This window comes from Melopsittacus undulatus, chromosome 25, assembly GCF_012275295.1.
Source record: "Melopsittacus undulatus isolate bMelUnd1 chromosome 25, bMelUnd1.mat.Z, whole genome shotgun sequence".
Taxonomy (NCBI): domain Eukaryota; kingdom Metazoa; phylum Chordata; class Aves; order Psittaciformes; family Psittaculidae; genus Melopsittacus; species Melopsittacus undulatus.
In genome coordinates this window covers 238,716-253,523 of record NC_047551.1, presented here as the reverse complement: position 1 = coordinate 253,523, position 14,808 = coordinate 238,716, and the positions used below count along the sequence as shown (strand labels likewise).

The 14,808-nt window shown below is 57.6% G+C and overlaps 1 protein-coding gene across 1 annotated transcript; it reads left to right on the top strand.

Moving 5' to 3' along the window:
• Positions 1 to 12: 12 nt before the first annotated feature.
• Positions 13 to 14,033, top strand: MCM7 (minichromosome maintenance complex component 7). Its single transcript, XM_034072260.1, is given in 16 exon segments — positions 13 to 114; positions 707 to 786; positions 1,615 to 1,773; positions 2,577 to 2,695; positions 3,445 to 3,469; positions 3,471 to 3,626; positions 4,314 to 4,451; positions 5,940 to 6,089; positions 6,856 to 6,970; positions 8,149 to 8,280; positions 8,488 to 8,571; positions 9,404 to 9,797; positions 11,162 to 11,245; positions 12,165 to 12,333; positions 13,042 to 13,151; positions 13,788 to 14,033. Coding segments are annotated over 16 exon segments (2,148 nt in total). The 5' UTR covers positions 13 to 83; the 3' UTR covers positions 13,990 to 14,033.
• Positions 14,034 to 14,808: the final 775 nt, after the last annotated feature.

Genomic DNA, 14,808 nt, shown 5'->3' with positions numbered 1-14,808 from the left:
GAGCGGCAGGGTCACGTGGGGCGGCTCCGCGCGGGAAAAAGCCGAGTTCGCGGCAAAACGGGCGCGCGCGCGGGAGAGGAGCCATGATCCCGGTGGATTACGCGGCGGAGAAAGGTGGGGGAGGGGCGGGGGGGGGGATGGGGGGGATGGGGGGGGGGGGGATGGGGTCCCGGGACTGTTCCCATTGTCCCTATGGGATCATTCCCATTGTCCCTATGGGATCTCCGGGGTCATTCCCGTTGTCCCTATGGGATCATTCCCATTGTCCCTATGGGATCTCCGGGGTCATTCCCGTTGTCCCTATGGGATCACTGGGGTCATTCCCATTGTCCCTATGGGATCATTCCCATTGTCCCTATGGGACTCGGGCTCGTTCCCATTGTCCCTATGGGATCATTCCCATTGTCCCTATGGGATCACTGGGCTCATTCCCATTGTCCCTATGGGATCTCCGGGATCATTCCCATTGTCCCTATGGGATCACTGGGCTCATTCCCATTGTCCCTATGGGATCTCCGGGCTCATTCCCATTGTCCCTATGGGATCACTGGGATCATTCCCATTGTCCCTATGGGATCACCGGGATCATTCCCATTGTCCCTATGGGATCTCCGGGATCATTCCCATTGTCCCTATGGGATCTCCGGGCTCATTCCCATTGTCCCTATGGGATCTCTGGGCTCATTCCCGTTCCCATCCCCCCCAGAGAAGATCAGACGCTTCCTGCAGGAATTCTACCGGGAAGGAGCCGATGGACGGAAGGAATTCCCGTATCGGGAGCAGCTGGTGAGGGGGGAGGGGCAGGGGGGGGAGGGGCGGGGGGGGAGGGGGGAGGGGCTGGGGGGAGGGGGGAGGGGCTGGGGGGGAGGGGCTGGGGGGGGAGCCCCAAATCCTGGCGCTTTTCACCAAAATCCCAGGTTTTCTCCCCAAATCCCAGCTCTTTTCCCCAGTTCTAACCTCTTTTCCCCATATCCCCCCTGTTTTCCTCCCTCTCTATCACTTATGGGTCCCAGCCCCATAGAGTCCCTTATTTGCTGTTGTAAGGCCCATTTCCGCCCTATTTCACCCCAAAACCTGCCCCCATCCCCTCCCATTGTCCTTATGAGTCCTACCCCCATTGAGTCCCCTATTTGCTGTTGTAACCCCCATTTACACCTTATTTTACCCCATTACCCCAATATCCTGTTATTCCTATTGGCCCCATTGACTCCCATTGCCCCCCACTGACTCCATTGCCCCCCATTAATTCCCCTTGACTCCTGTTGACTCCATTCACCCCCATTGACTCCCATTGCCCCCCATTCACCCCCATTGCTGTGCCAGGCTCAGCTCCAGTCCCACTCCGTCCCATTACCCCCCATTCACCCCCATTGTCCCCCATTAACCCCCATTCCCCCCCATTGACTCCATTCCCCCCATTGCCATCCCAGGCTCAGCTCCGGTCCTGCTCCCTCCCATTGACTCAATTCACCCCCATTGCCCCCATTCACTCCCATTAACCCCCATTGATCCCCATTCACCCCATTAACCCCCATTCCCACCCCAGGCCCAGCTCCAGTCTCGCTCCCTCCCATTGCCCCCCATTGATCCCCATTAACCCCCATTCCCCCCCAGGCCCAGCTCCAGTCCCGCTCCCTCCCAGCCCTGTGGGTGGCTCTGGATGATGTGGCTGAGGCTGATCCAGGCCTGGCTGAGGCTGCAGCTGATAACGTGAGGAGATACCAGAGCCTGTTCATGGAGACCCTGCAGGAGATGCTGCAGCCTCAGACACAGGTGAGGGCACTGGGATATACTGGGATGTACTGGGATATACTGGGGGATACTGGGGGATACTGGGGGGCACTGGGAGACAACGTGCACAGATACCAGAGCCTGTTCATGGAGACCCTGCAGGAGATGCTGCAGCCACAGCTGCAGGTGGGGATACTGGGATATACTGGGATATACTGGGGGATACTGGGATATACTGGGGGATACTGGGAGGCACTGGGAGACATAGAGAGACATAGAGACCCATAGAGGCACATAGAGACACATAGAGACACATAGAGACACATAGAGACCATAGAGACACATAGAGACACATAGAGACACATAGAGACACATAGGGACCCATAGAGAGAGACACATAGAGACCATAGAGACACAGAGACACATAGAGACACATAGAGACACATAGAGACACATAGAGACACATAGAGACACATAGAGACACATAGAGAGACATAGAGACACATAGAGACACATAGAGAGACATTGAGACCCACTGAGAGCCATAGGGACACATTGAGAGACACTGGGAGACATTGGGACCCATAGAGACCCATAGGGACACATAGAGACACATTGAGAGACATTGTGACCCCTAGAGAGCCATTGGGACCCATTGACTGCCATTGATACCCCATGGGCTGCCATTGATCCCCATTGCCCCCATTGATCCCCATTGCCCCCATTGATCCCCATTGCCCCCATTGATCCCCATTGATCCCCATTGCCCCCCATTGATCCCCATTGCCCCCATTGATGTCTATTGATCCCCATTGATATCCATTACCCCCCATTGCCCCCTGCAGGAGCCCCCCCGGGACGTGCTGGACGTGTACCTGCAGCACCGGCTGCTGCTGGAGCAGAGGGGTCAGGGTCAGCCCAGAGACCCCCAGAACCAGTACCCACCCCAGCTGCTGCGGCGCTTGTGAGCCATAGGGGGATGGGGGGGGTATGGGGGGTATATAGGGGGCACCCATAGGGGGGAGCCATAGGGGGCAGCTGTGGGGGGTGAGTCTATGGGGGGATCCATAGGGGGATATATGGGGGGGCTTATGGGGGGATATATAGGGGTGGTCTATGGGGGCACCCATAGGGGGAGTCTATAGAAGGCATCTATGGGGGGATCTATAGGGGGGATCTATGGGGGGCACCCATAGGGGGATGTATAGGGGTGGTTTATAGGGGGGTATATAGGGGGCACCAATAGGGGGGTCTATAGGGGGATATATTGGGGCACCCATAGGGGGGAGCCATAGGGGGATCTATGGGGGGGGGCATAGGGGCACCCATAGGGGGGTCTGTGGGGGGATCTATAGGGGTGGTCTATAGGGGCACCCATAGGGGGCAGCTGTGGGGGGGTCTATGGGGGGATCCATAGGGGTGTCCATAGAGGGGATCTATAGGGGCACCCATGGGGGGGGGTCTATGGAGGGATCCATAGGGGGGTTTATAGGGGGGAGACATAGGAGCATCCATAGGGGGTTGGTCTGTGGGGGGACCCATGGGGGACCTACAGGGGTGATCCATAGGGGGGATCCATAGGTGTATCTATAGGGGGCACCTATAGGGGAACCCATAGGGGGATGGAGACACCCATAGGGACCTCAGGGGTACCCACTCTAATCACATTGCCTCCATTGACCCCATCCCCTCCCCCCCCCCTCCCCCCCCCAGTGAGCTGTACTTCCGCCCCCCCTCGCCCCTCCCCCCCCCGCAGCCTCAGGTCCGTTGGTGCCTCCAGCATCGGGAAGCTGGTGACAGTCACTGGGGTCGTGACCAGGGTCACGGAGGTTCAGCCCAGGCTGGAGGTGGCGACTTACACATGTGACCAGTGTGGGGCTGAGACCTACCAGCCGGTGAGGGATGGGGGGCAGGGTGTGGGGTGTCCTATGGGGCTATGGGGCTATGGGGTGTTCCTATGGGGCAGGGATGGGGGGCAGCCTATGGGGCTATGGGGTGTTCCTATGGGGCAGGGATGTGGGGCTGAGATGTGGGGCGGAGACCTACCAGCCGGTGAGGGATGGGCTATGGGGCTATGGGGTTGTGGGGCTATGGGGCTGGGATGTGGGGCAGGGATATGGGGCAGGATGTGGGGCAGGCTATGGGGCTATGGGGCAGGATGTGGGGCTATGGGGCAGGGATGTGGGGCTGAGACCTACCAGCCAGTGAGGGGGGGGCTGGGATGGGGGGTTATGGGGCTATGGGGCAGCCTGTGGGGCAGGGTGTGGGGTGTCCTATGGGGCAGGGTGTGGGGCTGGATGTGGGGCTGGGATGTGGGGCTGAGACCTACCAGCCGGTGAGGGATGTGGGGCAGCCTGTGGGGCAGGGATGTGGGGCAGGATGTGGGGCAGGGATGTGGGGCAGGATGTGGGGCTGGATGTGGGGCAGCCTATGGGGCAGGGATGTGGGGTGTTCCTATGGGGCAGCGCTGTGGGGCAGTGCTATGGGGCACCCTATGGGCATCCTTATGGGACATCCCTATGGGGTATCCCTATGGGGTGTTCCTATTGAGCATCCCCATAGAGCCTCCCTGTACCCCCCAGATCTCAGCCCCCACGTTCACGCCGCTGCTGCTGTGCCCCAGCCGGGTTTGCCGCATGGACAGGGCTGGGGGGAGGCTCTACCTGCAGAGCAGAGGCTCCAAGTTCATCAAGTACCAGGAGCTGCGGATGCAGGAGCACGTGAGTGTGGGGCAGCTGTGGGGCAGCTATGGGGCAGCTGTGGGGCAGCTGTGGGGCAGCTATGGGGCAGCTATGGGGCAGCTATGGGGCAGTAATGGGGCAGCTGTGGGGCAGCTGTGGGGCAGCTGTGGGGCAGCTATGGGGCAGTGATGGGGCAGCTGTGGGGCAGCTGTGGGGCAGCTATGGGGCAGCTATGGGGCAGTAATGGGGCAGCTGTGGGGCAGCTGTGGGGCAGTAATGGGGCAGCCGTGGGGCAGCTGTGGGGCAGCTATGGGGCAGCTGTGGGGCAGCCGTGGGGCAGCCGTGGGGCAGCTATGGGGCAGCTATGGGGCAGTAATGGGGCAGCTGTGGGGCAGCTGTGGGGCAGTAATGGGGCAGCCGTGGGGCAGCTGTGGGGCAGCTGTGGGGCAGCTGTGGGGCAGCCGTGGGGCAGCCGTGGGGCAGCTGTGGGGCAGCTGTGGGGGCAGCTGTGGGGGCAGCTGTGGGGCAGCTATGGGGCAGCTGTGGGGGCAGCTGTGGGGCAGCTGTGGGGCAGTGATGGGGCAGCTGTGGGGCAGTAATGGGGCAGCTATGGGGCAGTAATGGGGCAGCTGTGGGGCAGCTGTGGGGCAGTAATGGGGCAGCCGTGGGGCAGCTGTGGGGCAGCTATGGGGCAGTAATGGGGCAGCTATGGGGCAGCTGTGGGGCAGCTGTGGGGCAGCTATGGGGCAGCTGTGGGGCAGCCGTGGGGCAGCTGTGGGGCAGCTATGGGGCAGTAATGGGGCAGCTATGGGGCAGCTGTGGGGCAGCTGTGGGGCAGCTATGGGGCAGCTGTGGGGCAGCCGTGGGGCAGCTGTGGGGCAGCTATGGGGCAGCTGTGGGGCAGCTATGGGGCAGTTATGGGGCAGCTGTGGGGCAGCTGTGGGGCAGCTGTGGGGCAGTAATGGGGCAGCTGTGGGGCAGCTGTGGGGCAGCCGTGGGGCAGCTGTGGGGCAGCTATGGGGCAGTAATGGGGCAGCTGTGGGGCAGCTGTGGGGCAGCTATGGGGCAGCTGTGGGGCAGCTGTGGGGCAGTAATGGGGCAGCTGTGGGGCAGCTGTGGGGCAGCCGTGGGGCAGCTATGGGGCAGCTGTGGGGCAGTAATGGGGCAGCTGTGGGGCAGCTATGGGGCAGTTATGGGGCAGCTGTGGGGCAGCTGTGGGGCAGCTGTGGGGCAGTTATGGGGCAGCTATGGGGCAGCTGTGGGGCAGTAATGGGGCAGCTGTGGGGCAGCTGTGGGGCAGCCGTGGGGCAGCTATGGGGCAGCTGTGGGGCAGTAATGGGGCAGCTGTGGGGCAGCTATGGGGCAGTTATGGGGCAGCTGTGGGGCAGCTGTGGGGCAGCTGTGGGGCAGCCGTGGGGCAGCTATGGGGCAGCTGTGGGGCAGTAATGGGGCAGCTGTGGGGCAGCTGTGGGGCAGCTATGGGACCCCATCTGACCCCCTGACCCCATGTGACCCCCTGACCCCCAGATGGATCACGTGCCCGTGGGTCACCTGCCTCGCGCCATCACTGTAGCCGCTACCGGAGCCAACACTCGTCAGGCTCAGCCTGGAGATCACATCCGGGTCACGGGAGTGACCCTGCCCCTGCTGAGGGCGGGGTTCCAGCAGCTCGTGCAGGTGGGGGGGGGAGGGGTAATGGGGACCTATGGGGGCTATGGGGCAGTGGGGAGCAATGGGGCTATGGGGGTAATGGGGCAATGGGGGTATGGGGGTCAATGGGCACCAATGGGGAGCAATGGGGGTCAATGGGGATCAGTGGGGGTCAGTGGGGAGCAATGGGGTAATGGGGGTAATGGGGGTCAGTGGGGAGTAATGGGGTAATGGGGGCTATGGGGTAATGGGGGTATGGGGGGGATGGGGGTAATGGGCATCAATGGGATCAATGGGGACCAATGGAGTCAATGGGGAGCAATGGGGGTAATGGGGGTAATGACAATGGGGGTAATGGGGATCAGTGGGGGGCAATGGGGTAATGGGGACCTATGGGATAATGGGGTAATGGGGAGCAATGGGGGCTATGGGGGTAATGGGGATGAATGGGAACCATTGACCACCAATGGGCATCAATGGGGACCAATGGGCATCAGTGGGGGCAATGGGACCAATGGGGATCAATGGGGAGCAATGGGGGTAATGGGAATCAATGGGGACCAATGGGATTAATGGGGTGCAATGGGCACCAATGGGGGTCAATGAGGATCAATGGGGATCAATGGCCAACAATGGGGATCTATGGCTGTCAATGGGTACCAATGGGCATCAATAGGGACCCGTGGGGACCAATGGGAACCATTGACCACCAATGGGTATCAATGGGCATCAATGGGGACCAATGGACACCAATGGGCATCAATGGGACCCATTGCCCCCCATTGCCCCATAGGGTTTGCTGTCCGAGACATACCTGGAGGCTCACGAGGTTCTCAAGATGGACAAGAGTGAGGAGGAGGAGTTGGGGGGCGAGGACCTGAGCGAGGAGGAGCTGCAGCTGCTGGCGCGTAAGGAGCCTGCTATGGGGCAGCCCCATAGCATCAGGACCCATCTATGGGGCAGCCCCATAGCATCAGGACCCATCTATGGGTCCAGCCCCATAGCATCAGCACCCACCTATGGGGCAGCCCCATAGCGTCAGGACCCATCTATGGGGCAGCCCCATAGCATCAGGACCCATCTATGGGGCAGCCCCATAGCGTCAGCACCCATCTATGGGGCAGCCCCATAGCATCAGCACCCATCTATGGGGCAGCCCCATAGCGTCAGGACCCACCCATGGGGCAGCCCCATAGCATCAGGACCCACCTATGGGGCAGCCCCATAGCATCAGGACCCATCTATGGGGCAGCCCCATAGCATCAGGACCCATCTATGGGGCAGCCCCGTAGCGTCAGGACCCATCTATGGGGCAGCCCCATAGCATCAGGACCCATCTATGGGTCCAGCCCCATAGCATCAGGACCCATCTATGGGGCAGCCCCGTAGCGTCAGGACCCATCTATGGGGCAGCCCCATAGCATCAGGACCCATCTATGGGGCAGCCCCATAGCATCAGGACCCATGTGTGGGTCCAGCCCCATAGCATCAGGACCCATCTATGGGTCCAGCCCCATAGCATCAGGACCCATCTATGGGGCAGCCCCATAGCGTCAGGACCCATCTGTGGGTCCAGCCCCATAGCATCAGGACCCACCTATGGTCCAGCCCCATAGCGTCAGGACCCATCTATGGGGCAGCCCCATAGCATCAGGACCCATCTATGGGGCAGCCCCATAGCATCAGGACCATCTATGGGGCAGCCCCATAGCATCAGGACCAATCTATGGGTCCAGCCCCATAGCATCAGGACCCATCTATGGGGCAGCCCCATAGCATCAGGACCATCTATGGGGCAGCCCCATAGCATCAGGACCCATCTATGGGGCAGCCCCATAGCATCAGGACCATCTATGGGGCAGCCCCATAGCATCAGGACCCATCTATGGGGCAGCCCCATAGCATCAGGACCCATCTATGGGGCAGCCCCATAGCATCAGGACCCATCTATGGGTCCAGCCCCATAGCATCAGGACCCATCTATGGGGCAGCCCCATAGCGTCAGGACCCATCTATGGGGCAGCCCCATAGCATCAGGACCCATCTATGGGGCAGCCCCATAGCCCCCATGTCGTTGCCTCCCCAGAGGGGAACGTGTACGAGCGCTTGGCCGGCTCCATCGCCCCAGAGATCTATGGGCACGAGGATGTGAAGAAGGCTCTGCTGCTGCTGCTGGTGGGGGGCGTGGAGAGAGACCTGCCCGGGCTGCGCATCCGAGGTGGGGACTGGGAGCACTGGGAGCACTGGGATAATGATGGGATAATGGGGTTCTAGGATGGAATCATGGGGTGGGATGGAGATGGGAATCAGTGGTTATGGGATGTTCGGGGTCCCCATTGGGTTATTATGGGATGGTTGGGGTACCCAATGGGGTATTATGGGATGGTTGGGGTACCCAATGGGGTATTATGGGATGCCCCCATAGGGAACATCAACATCTGCCTCATGGGTGACCCTGGTGTGGCCAAGTCCCAGCTCCTGTCCTACATTGACCGCCTGGCGCCGCGCAGTGAGGATCCCATTGACCTATATACCCATATCCCTGTATCCCAATTCCCATACCCCATATCGTCCCTGTATCCCTGTACCCTATATCCTTATATCCCCCTATATACCTTTATATCTATATCCCTTTATCCCTGTCCATGTCCCCTATATCTCTATATCCATATATCCCTATCTATATCCCTATATAACTATATCCCATATCACTATATCCTTATCTATATGCCTATATCTGTATATATCCCTATCTATATCCCTATACCCCTACATCCCTGTATCCCTATCTATACCACTATATCCCTATCTATATTGCTAGATATATTCCTATCTATACCCCTATATCCCTATGCTCCTATATCCCTATTTATATCCCTATATATACCCCTATATCCCTATCCTCCTATATACCTATATCCCATATATCCCTATGTATATTCCTATATACCTATATTCCTATATCAGTATATCCCTATCTATATCTCTATATCTCATATATCCCTATATCCCTACCTATATCCTTATATGCCTATATCCCATATGTGCTTGTATCCCTATGTATATCCCTATACCTGTATATCCCTATATGCCATATATCCCTATACCCCGTATGTCCCAATCTATATCCCTATATCCCATGTATTTCTATATCCCATATATCCTTATCTATACCCCATATGTTCCTATCTATACCCATATATCCCTATGTATATCCCTATATCCCTATATCCCCTATATCCCTATGTATACCTCATATATCCCTATTTATACCCCATATATCCCTATCTGTACTCCATATATCCCTATATATAACCCTATATCCCCTCTCCCCCCCCCAGGTCACTTCACCACGGGCCGCGGCTCCTCGGGCGCAGGCCTCACAGCCTCCGTCACCCGCGACCCCACAACCGGCTCCGTGTCAGTGTCGGGAGGAGCTCTGGTCCTGTCCGACTGTGGCGTGTGTGTGATGGACGAGTTCGAGAAGCTGCGGGGGGAGGAGCGCGCGGCTCTGCACGAGGCTATGGAGCAGCAGCGCCTGTCGCTGGCCAAGGCGGGTGTCATGGCGACGCTCAACGCGCGCTGCGCGGTGCTGGCGGCCGCCAACCCCGCGGGGGGACGGTGGGAACAGGCGGCGGCAATAGGGAACAATGTGAGGATGGCGCCAGCGCTGAGGTCACGGTTTGATCTGCTGTGGGCTATGAGGGACAGGCACCAGAGACACCGAGACATCAGGTATGGGGTGTATAGGGGTATGTAGGTACAGGGTACAGGGTATGGGTGTAGGTACAGGTACAGGTACAGGTATAGGGTACAGGATCCATAGGGAACAACGTGAGGATGGCGCCAGCGCTCAGGTCACGGTTTGATCTGCTGTGGGCAATGAGGGACAGGCACCACCGACACAGAGACATCAGGTATGGGGTATAGGGTACAGTGTATGGGGTACGGGGTATGGGGTGTAGGGTACAGGTACAGGTACAGGGTATGGGTGTAGGGCACAGGGTACAGGATCCATAGGGAACAATGTGAGGATGGCGCCAGCGCTGAGGTCACGGTTTGATCTGCTGTGGGCTATGAGGGACAGGCACCACCGACACAGAGACATCAGGTATGGGGTGTATAGGGTATGGGTGTAGGGTACAGGTACAGGTACAGGGTACAGGGTATGGGTGTAGGGTACAGGTGTAGGATACAGGTACAGGTACAGGATCCATAGGGAACAACGTGAGGATGGCGCCAGCGCTCAGGTCACGGTTTGATCTGCTGTGGGCTATGAGGGACAGGCACCACCGACACCGAGACATCAGGTATGGGGTACAGGGTATGGGTGTAGGGTACAGGTACAGGGTACAGGTATAGGTACAGGGTATAGGGATATAGGGTATAGGAGTACAGGGGATATATATATAGGGTTATAGGATATAAGGGTATAGGTGATGTATATCTATACATTTATATATAGATTGCGGTATAGGGGATAGAGCTATAGGGATGTGTGAGGCTGGTACCCGTGTGTCTCTTTGATGTCTATTGGTCCCATTGCTGTCTATGTGTCCCATTGCTGTCTATGGGTCCCACTGCTGTCTATGGGTCCCATTGTTGTCTATGTGTCCCATTGCTGTCTATGTGTCCCATTGCTGTCTATGTGTCCCATTGCTGTCTATGGGTCCCATTGCTGTCTATGGGTCCCATTGCTGTCTATGGGTCCCATTGCTGTCTGTGTGTCCCATTGCTGTCTATGTGTCCCATTGCTGTCTATGGGTCCCATTGCTGTCTGTGGGTCCCATTGCTGTCTATGTGTCCCATTGCTGTCTGTGTGTCCCATTGCTGTCTGTGTGTCCCATTGCTGTCTATGGGTCCCATTGCTGTCTATGTGTCCCACTGCTGTCTATGGGTCCCATTGCTGTCTATGGGTCCCATTGCTGTCTATGGGTCCCATTGCTGTCTATGTGTCCCATTGCTGTCTATGGGTCCCATTGCTGTCTATGGGTCCCATTGCTGTCTATGTGTCCCATTGCTGTCTGTGTGTCCCATTGCTGTCTATGGGTCCCATTGCTGTCTATGGGCCCCACTGACGCTATGGGGCTGCCCCACAGCCTCGCTCACCACATCACCTTCGTGCACCGGCACAACCGGGAGCCACCTGGAGCCTTCCAGCCCCTGGACATGAAGCTTATGAGGTGTGAAGCAAACCCCATATCCCTGTATCCATCCTTGTATCCATCCCTGTATCCCTGTACCCATCCCTGTTATCCCTGTATCCATCCCTGTTATCCCTGTACCCATCCCCATATCCCTGTATCCATCCCTGTTATCCCTGTACCCATCCCTGTTATCCCTGTACCCATCCCCATATCCCTGTATCCATCCCTGTTATCCCTGTACCCATCCCTGTTATCCCTGTACCCATCCCCATATCCCTGTATCCATCCCTGTATCCCTGTATCTATCCCTGTATCCATCCCTGTATCCATCCCTGTATCCCTGTATCCATCCTTATATCCCTGTATCCATCCCTGTATCCCTGTATCCATCCCCATATCCATCCCTGTATCCATCCCTGTATCCATCCCTGTTATCCCTGTGTCCATCATTGTATCCATCCCTGTATCCATCCCTGTATCCATCCCTGCATCCATCCCTGTATCCATCCCTGTATCCATCCCTGTATCCATCCCTGTATCCATCCCTGTATCCATCCTTGTATCCCTGTATTCATCCTTGTATCCATCCCTGTATCCATCTCTGTATCCCATCATCCATCCCTGTATCCATCCTTGTACCCATCCCTGTTATCCCTCTATCCATCCCCATATCCCTGTACCCATCCCTGTACCCATCCCTGTATCCCTGTATCCATCCCTGTATCCCATACATCCCTATGGCCCTGTATCCATCCCTGTTACCTCTGTATCCATCCTTGTATCCTGGCATCCATCCCTGTATCCCTGTGTGTATTCCTGTATCCCTGTATCCCCATATCCCTGGATCCCTATATCCCTATCTCCATCCCTGTATCCCTGTCTCCTGTATCCCTGTAACCCCCTATCCCTGTGTGTGTCCCTGTATCCCATTATCCCTGTATCCCTATGACCACAGGCGGTACCTGGCTCGGTGCAAGCGGCACCAGCCGCAGGTACCGGAGGCTCTGGCTGAGCCAATCACAGCCGCGTATGTGGAGCTGAGGAAGGGAACTGGGAACGGGAGAGAACTGGGATTCACCTCAGCCAGGAGCCTGCTGGCGATCCTGAGGATGGCAACGGCACTGGTGAGCACTGGGTTAACTGGGGATGGCAACGGCACTGGTGCGGGAGCACTGGGAGCACTGGGTTAACTGGGAGCACTGGGAATGGGGGAACTGGGATTCACCTCAGCCAGGAGCCTGCTGGCGATCCTGAGGATGGCAACGGCACTGGTGCGGGGGCACTGGGTTAACTGGGAGCACTGGGTTAACTGGGAGCACTGGGTTAACTGGGAGCACTGGGAATGGCAACGGCACTGGTGTGGGAGCACTGGGAGCGCTGGGAATGGGATAACTGGGAATGGGGGAACTGGGAATGGGATAGGTGGGAATGGGGTGCTATAGGGTGTCCATAGGGTCTTTATGTGGTCCCTATGCTTCTCTATGTGTCTCTATGTGTCTCTATGTGTCTCTATGTGTCTCTATGTGTCTCTATGTGTCTCTATGGTCTCTATGTGTCTCTATGTGTCTCTATGGTCTCTATGTGTCTCTATGTGTCTCTATGTGTCTCTATGTGTCTCTATGTGTCTCTATGTGTCTCTATGTGTCTCTATGTGTCTCTATGTGTCTCTATGTGTCTCTATGGTCTCTATGTGTCTCTATGTGTCTCTATGTGTCTCTATGTGTCTCTATGTGTCTCTATGTGTCTCTATGTGTCTCTATGTGTCTCTATGGGTCTCTATGGGTCTCTATGTGTCTCTATGGGTCTCTATGGGTCTCTATGGGTCCGGGCAGGCTCGCCTGCGCCTGGGGGATGTTGTGGAACGTGAGGATGTGGCTGAGGCCGTTCGGCTGCTGGAGATGAGCCGAGAATCCCTGGAGCCGGAGCCGGAGCCGTCGGCAAGGTCAGAGCCATTGACCCCTATGGGAGCCATTGATCCCTATGGGCCATTGATCCCTATGGGAGCCATTGATCCCTATGGGAGCCATTGATCCCTATGGGCCATTCATCCCTATGGGCCATTGATCCCTATGGGAGCCATTGATCCCTATGGGAGCCATTGATCCCTATGGGAGCCATTGATCCCTATGGGCCATTGATCCCTATGGGCCCATTCATCCCTATGGGAGCCATTGATCCCTATGGTCCCATTCATCCCTATGGGCCCCTTCATCCCTATGGGCCATTGACCCCTATGGGAGCCATTGACCCCTATGGGCTCCATTCATTCCTATGGGATCCATTCATCCCTATGGGCCCATTCATCCCCATGGGCCCCATTGATCCTTATGGGCCCCATTCATCTCTATGGATCACATTACCCCCCCCCCATGTCCCTATGCACCCTGCCCCATACATGCTAATGGATCCCCACTGACCCCCTATTTACCCCCTATGGGACCCCCATAACCCTCCCCATAACCCCCCAATACTCCCCCATAGCCCCCCCTATATCCCCCTATAGCCCTCTATTACCCCCCATATCCCCCCCATATCCCCCCCATTACCCCCCATAACCCCCTTTCTCCCCCCCCCACAGGCCCCAGCGCCCCTCGGACGCCATCCTGGGGGCGCTGCGGGACTTGGGGGGCGGCCGTGGGGCTGTGCCCTATAGCGAGGCCCTGGAGCGCTGCCTGGCCAAGGGCTTCACCCCTGCCCAGCTGCAGGGGGCGCTGCAGGAGTGGGAGGAGCTCAACGTGCTGCAGGTCAATGCGGCTCGGACCCGGATCACCTTCGTCTGAGCTGGGGGGTGACCCACATATCTATGGGGCAGCCCTATAGAGCTATGGGGCTGACCCACACATCTGTGGGGCTGACCCACACATCTGTGGGGCTGACCCACACATCTGTGGGGCTGACCCACACATCTATGGGGCTGACCCACACATCTGTGGGGCTGACCCACACATCTGTGGGCACAGCTATAGAGCTATGGGATAGAGCTATGGGGTGGGAAGAGACATCTATGGGGCAGGGCTATAGAGCTATGGGATAGAGCTATGGGGCTGACCCACACATCTGTGGGGCTGGGCTAGAGAGCTATGGGGTGGGAACAGACATCTATGGGGCTGACCCACACATCTATGGGGCTGACCCACACATCTGTGGGGCTGACACACACATCTATGGGGCTGACCCACACATCTATGGGGCAGGGCTAGAGAGCTATGGGGTGGGAATAGACATCTATGGGGCTGACCCACACATCTATGGGGCTGACCCACACATCTGTGGGGCTGACCCACACATCTATGGGGCAGGGATAGAGCTATGGGGTGGGAACAGACATCTATGGGGCTGACACACACATCTGTGGGGCTGACCCACACATCTATGGGGCTGACCCACACATCTGTGGGGCTGACCCACACATCTGTGGGGCTGACCCACACATCTGTGGGGCAGAGCTAGAGAGCTATGGGGTTGGAACAGACATCTATGGGGCTGACCCACATATCTGTGGGGCAGGGCTAGAGAGCTATGGGATAGAGCTATGGGGTGGGAACAGACATCTATGGGGCAGGGCTAGAGAGCTATGGGATAGAGCTATGGGGTGGGAA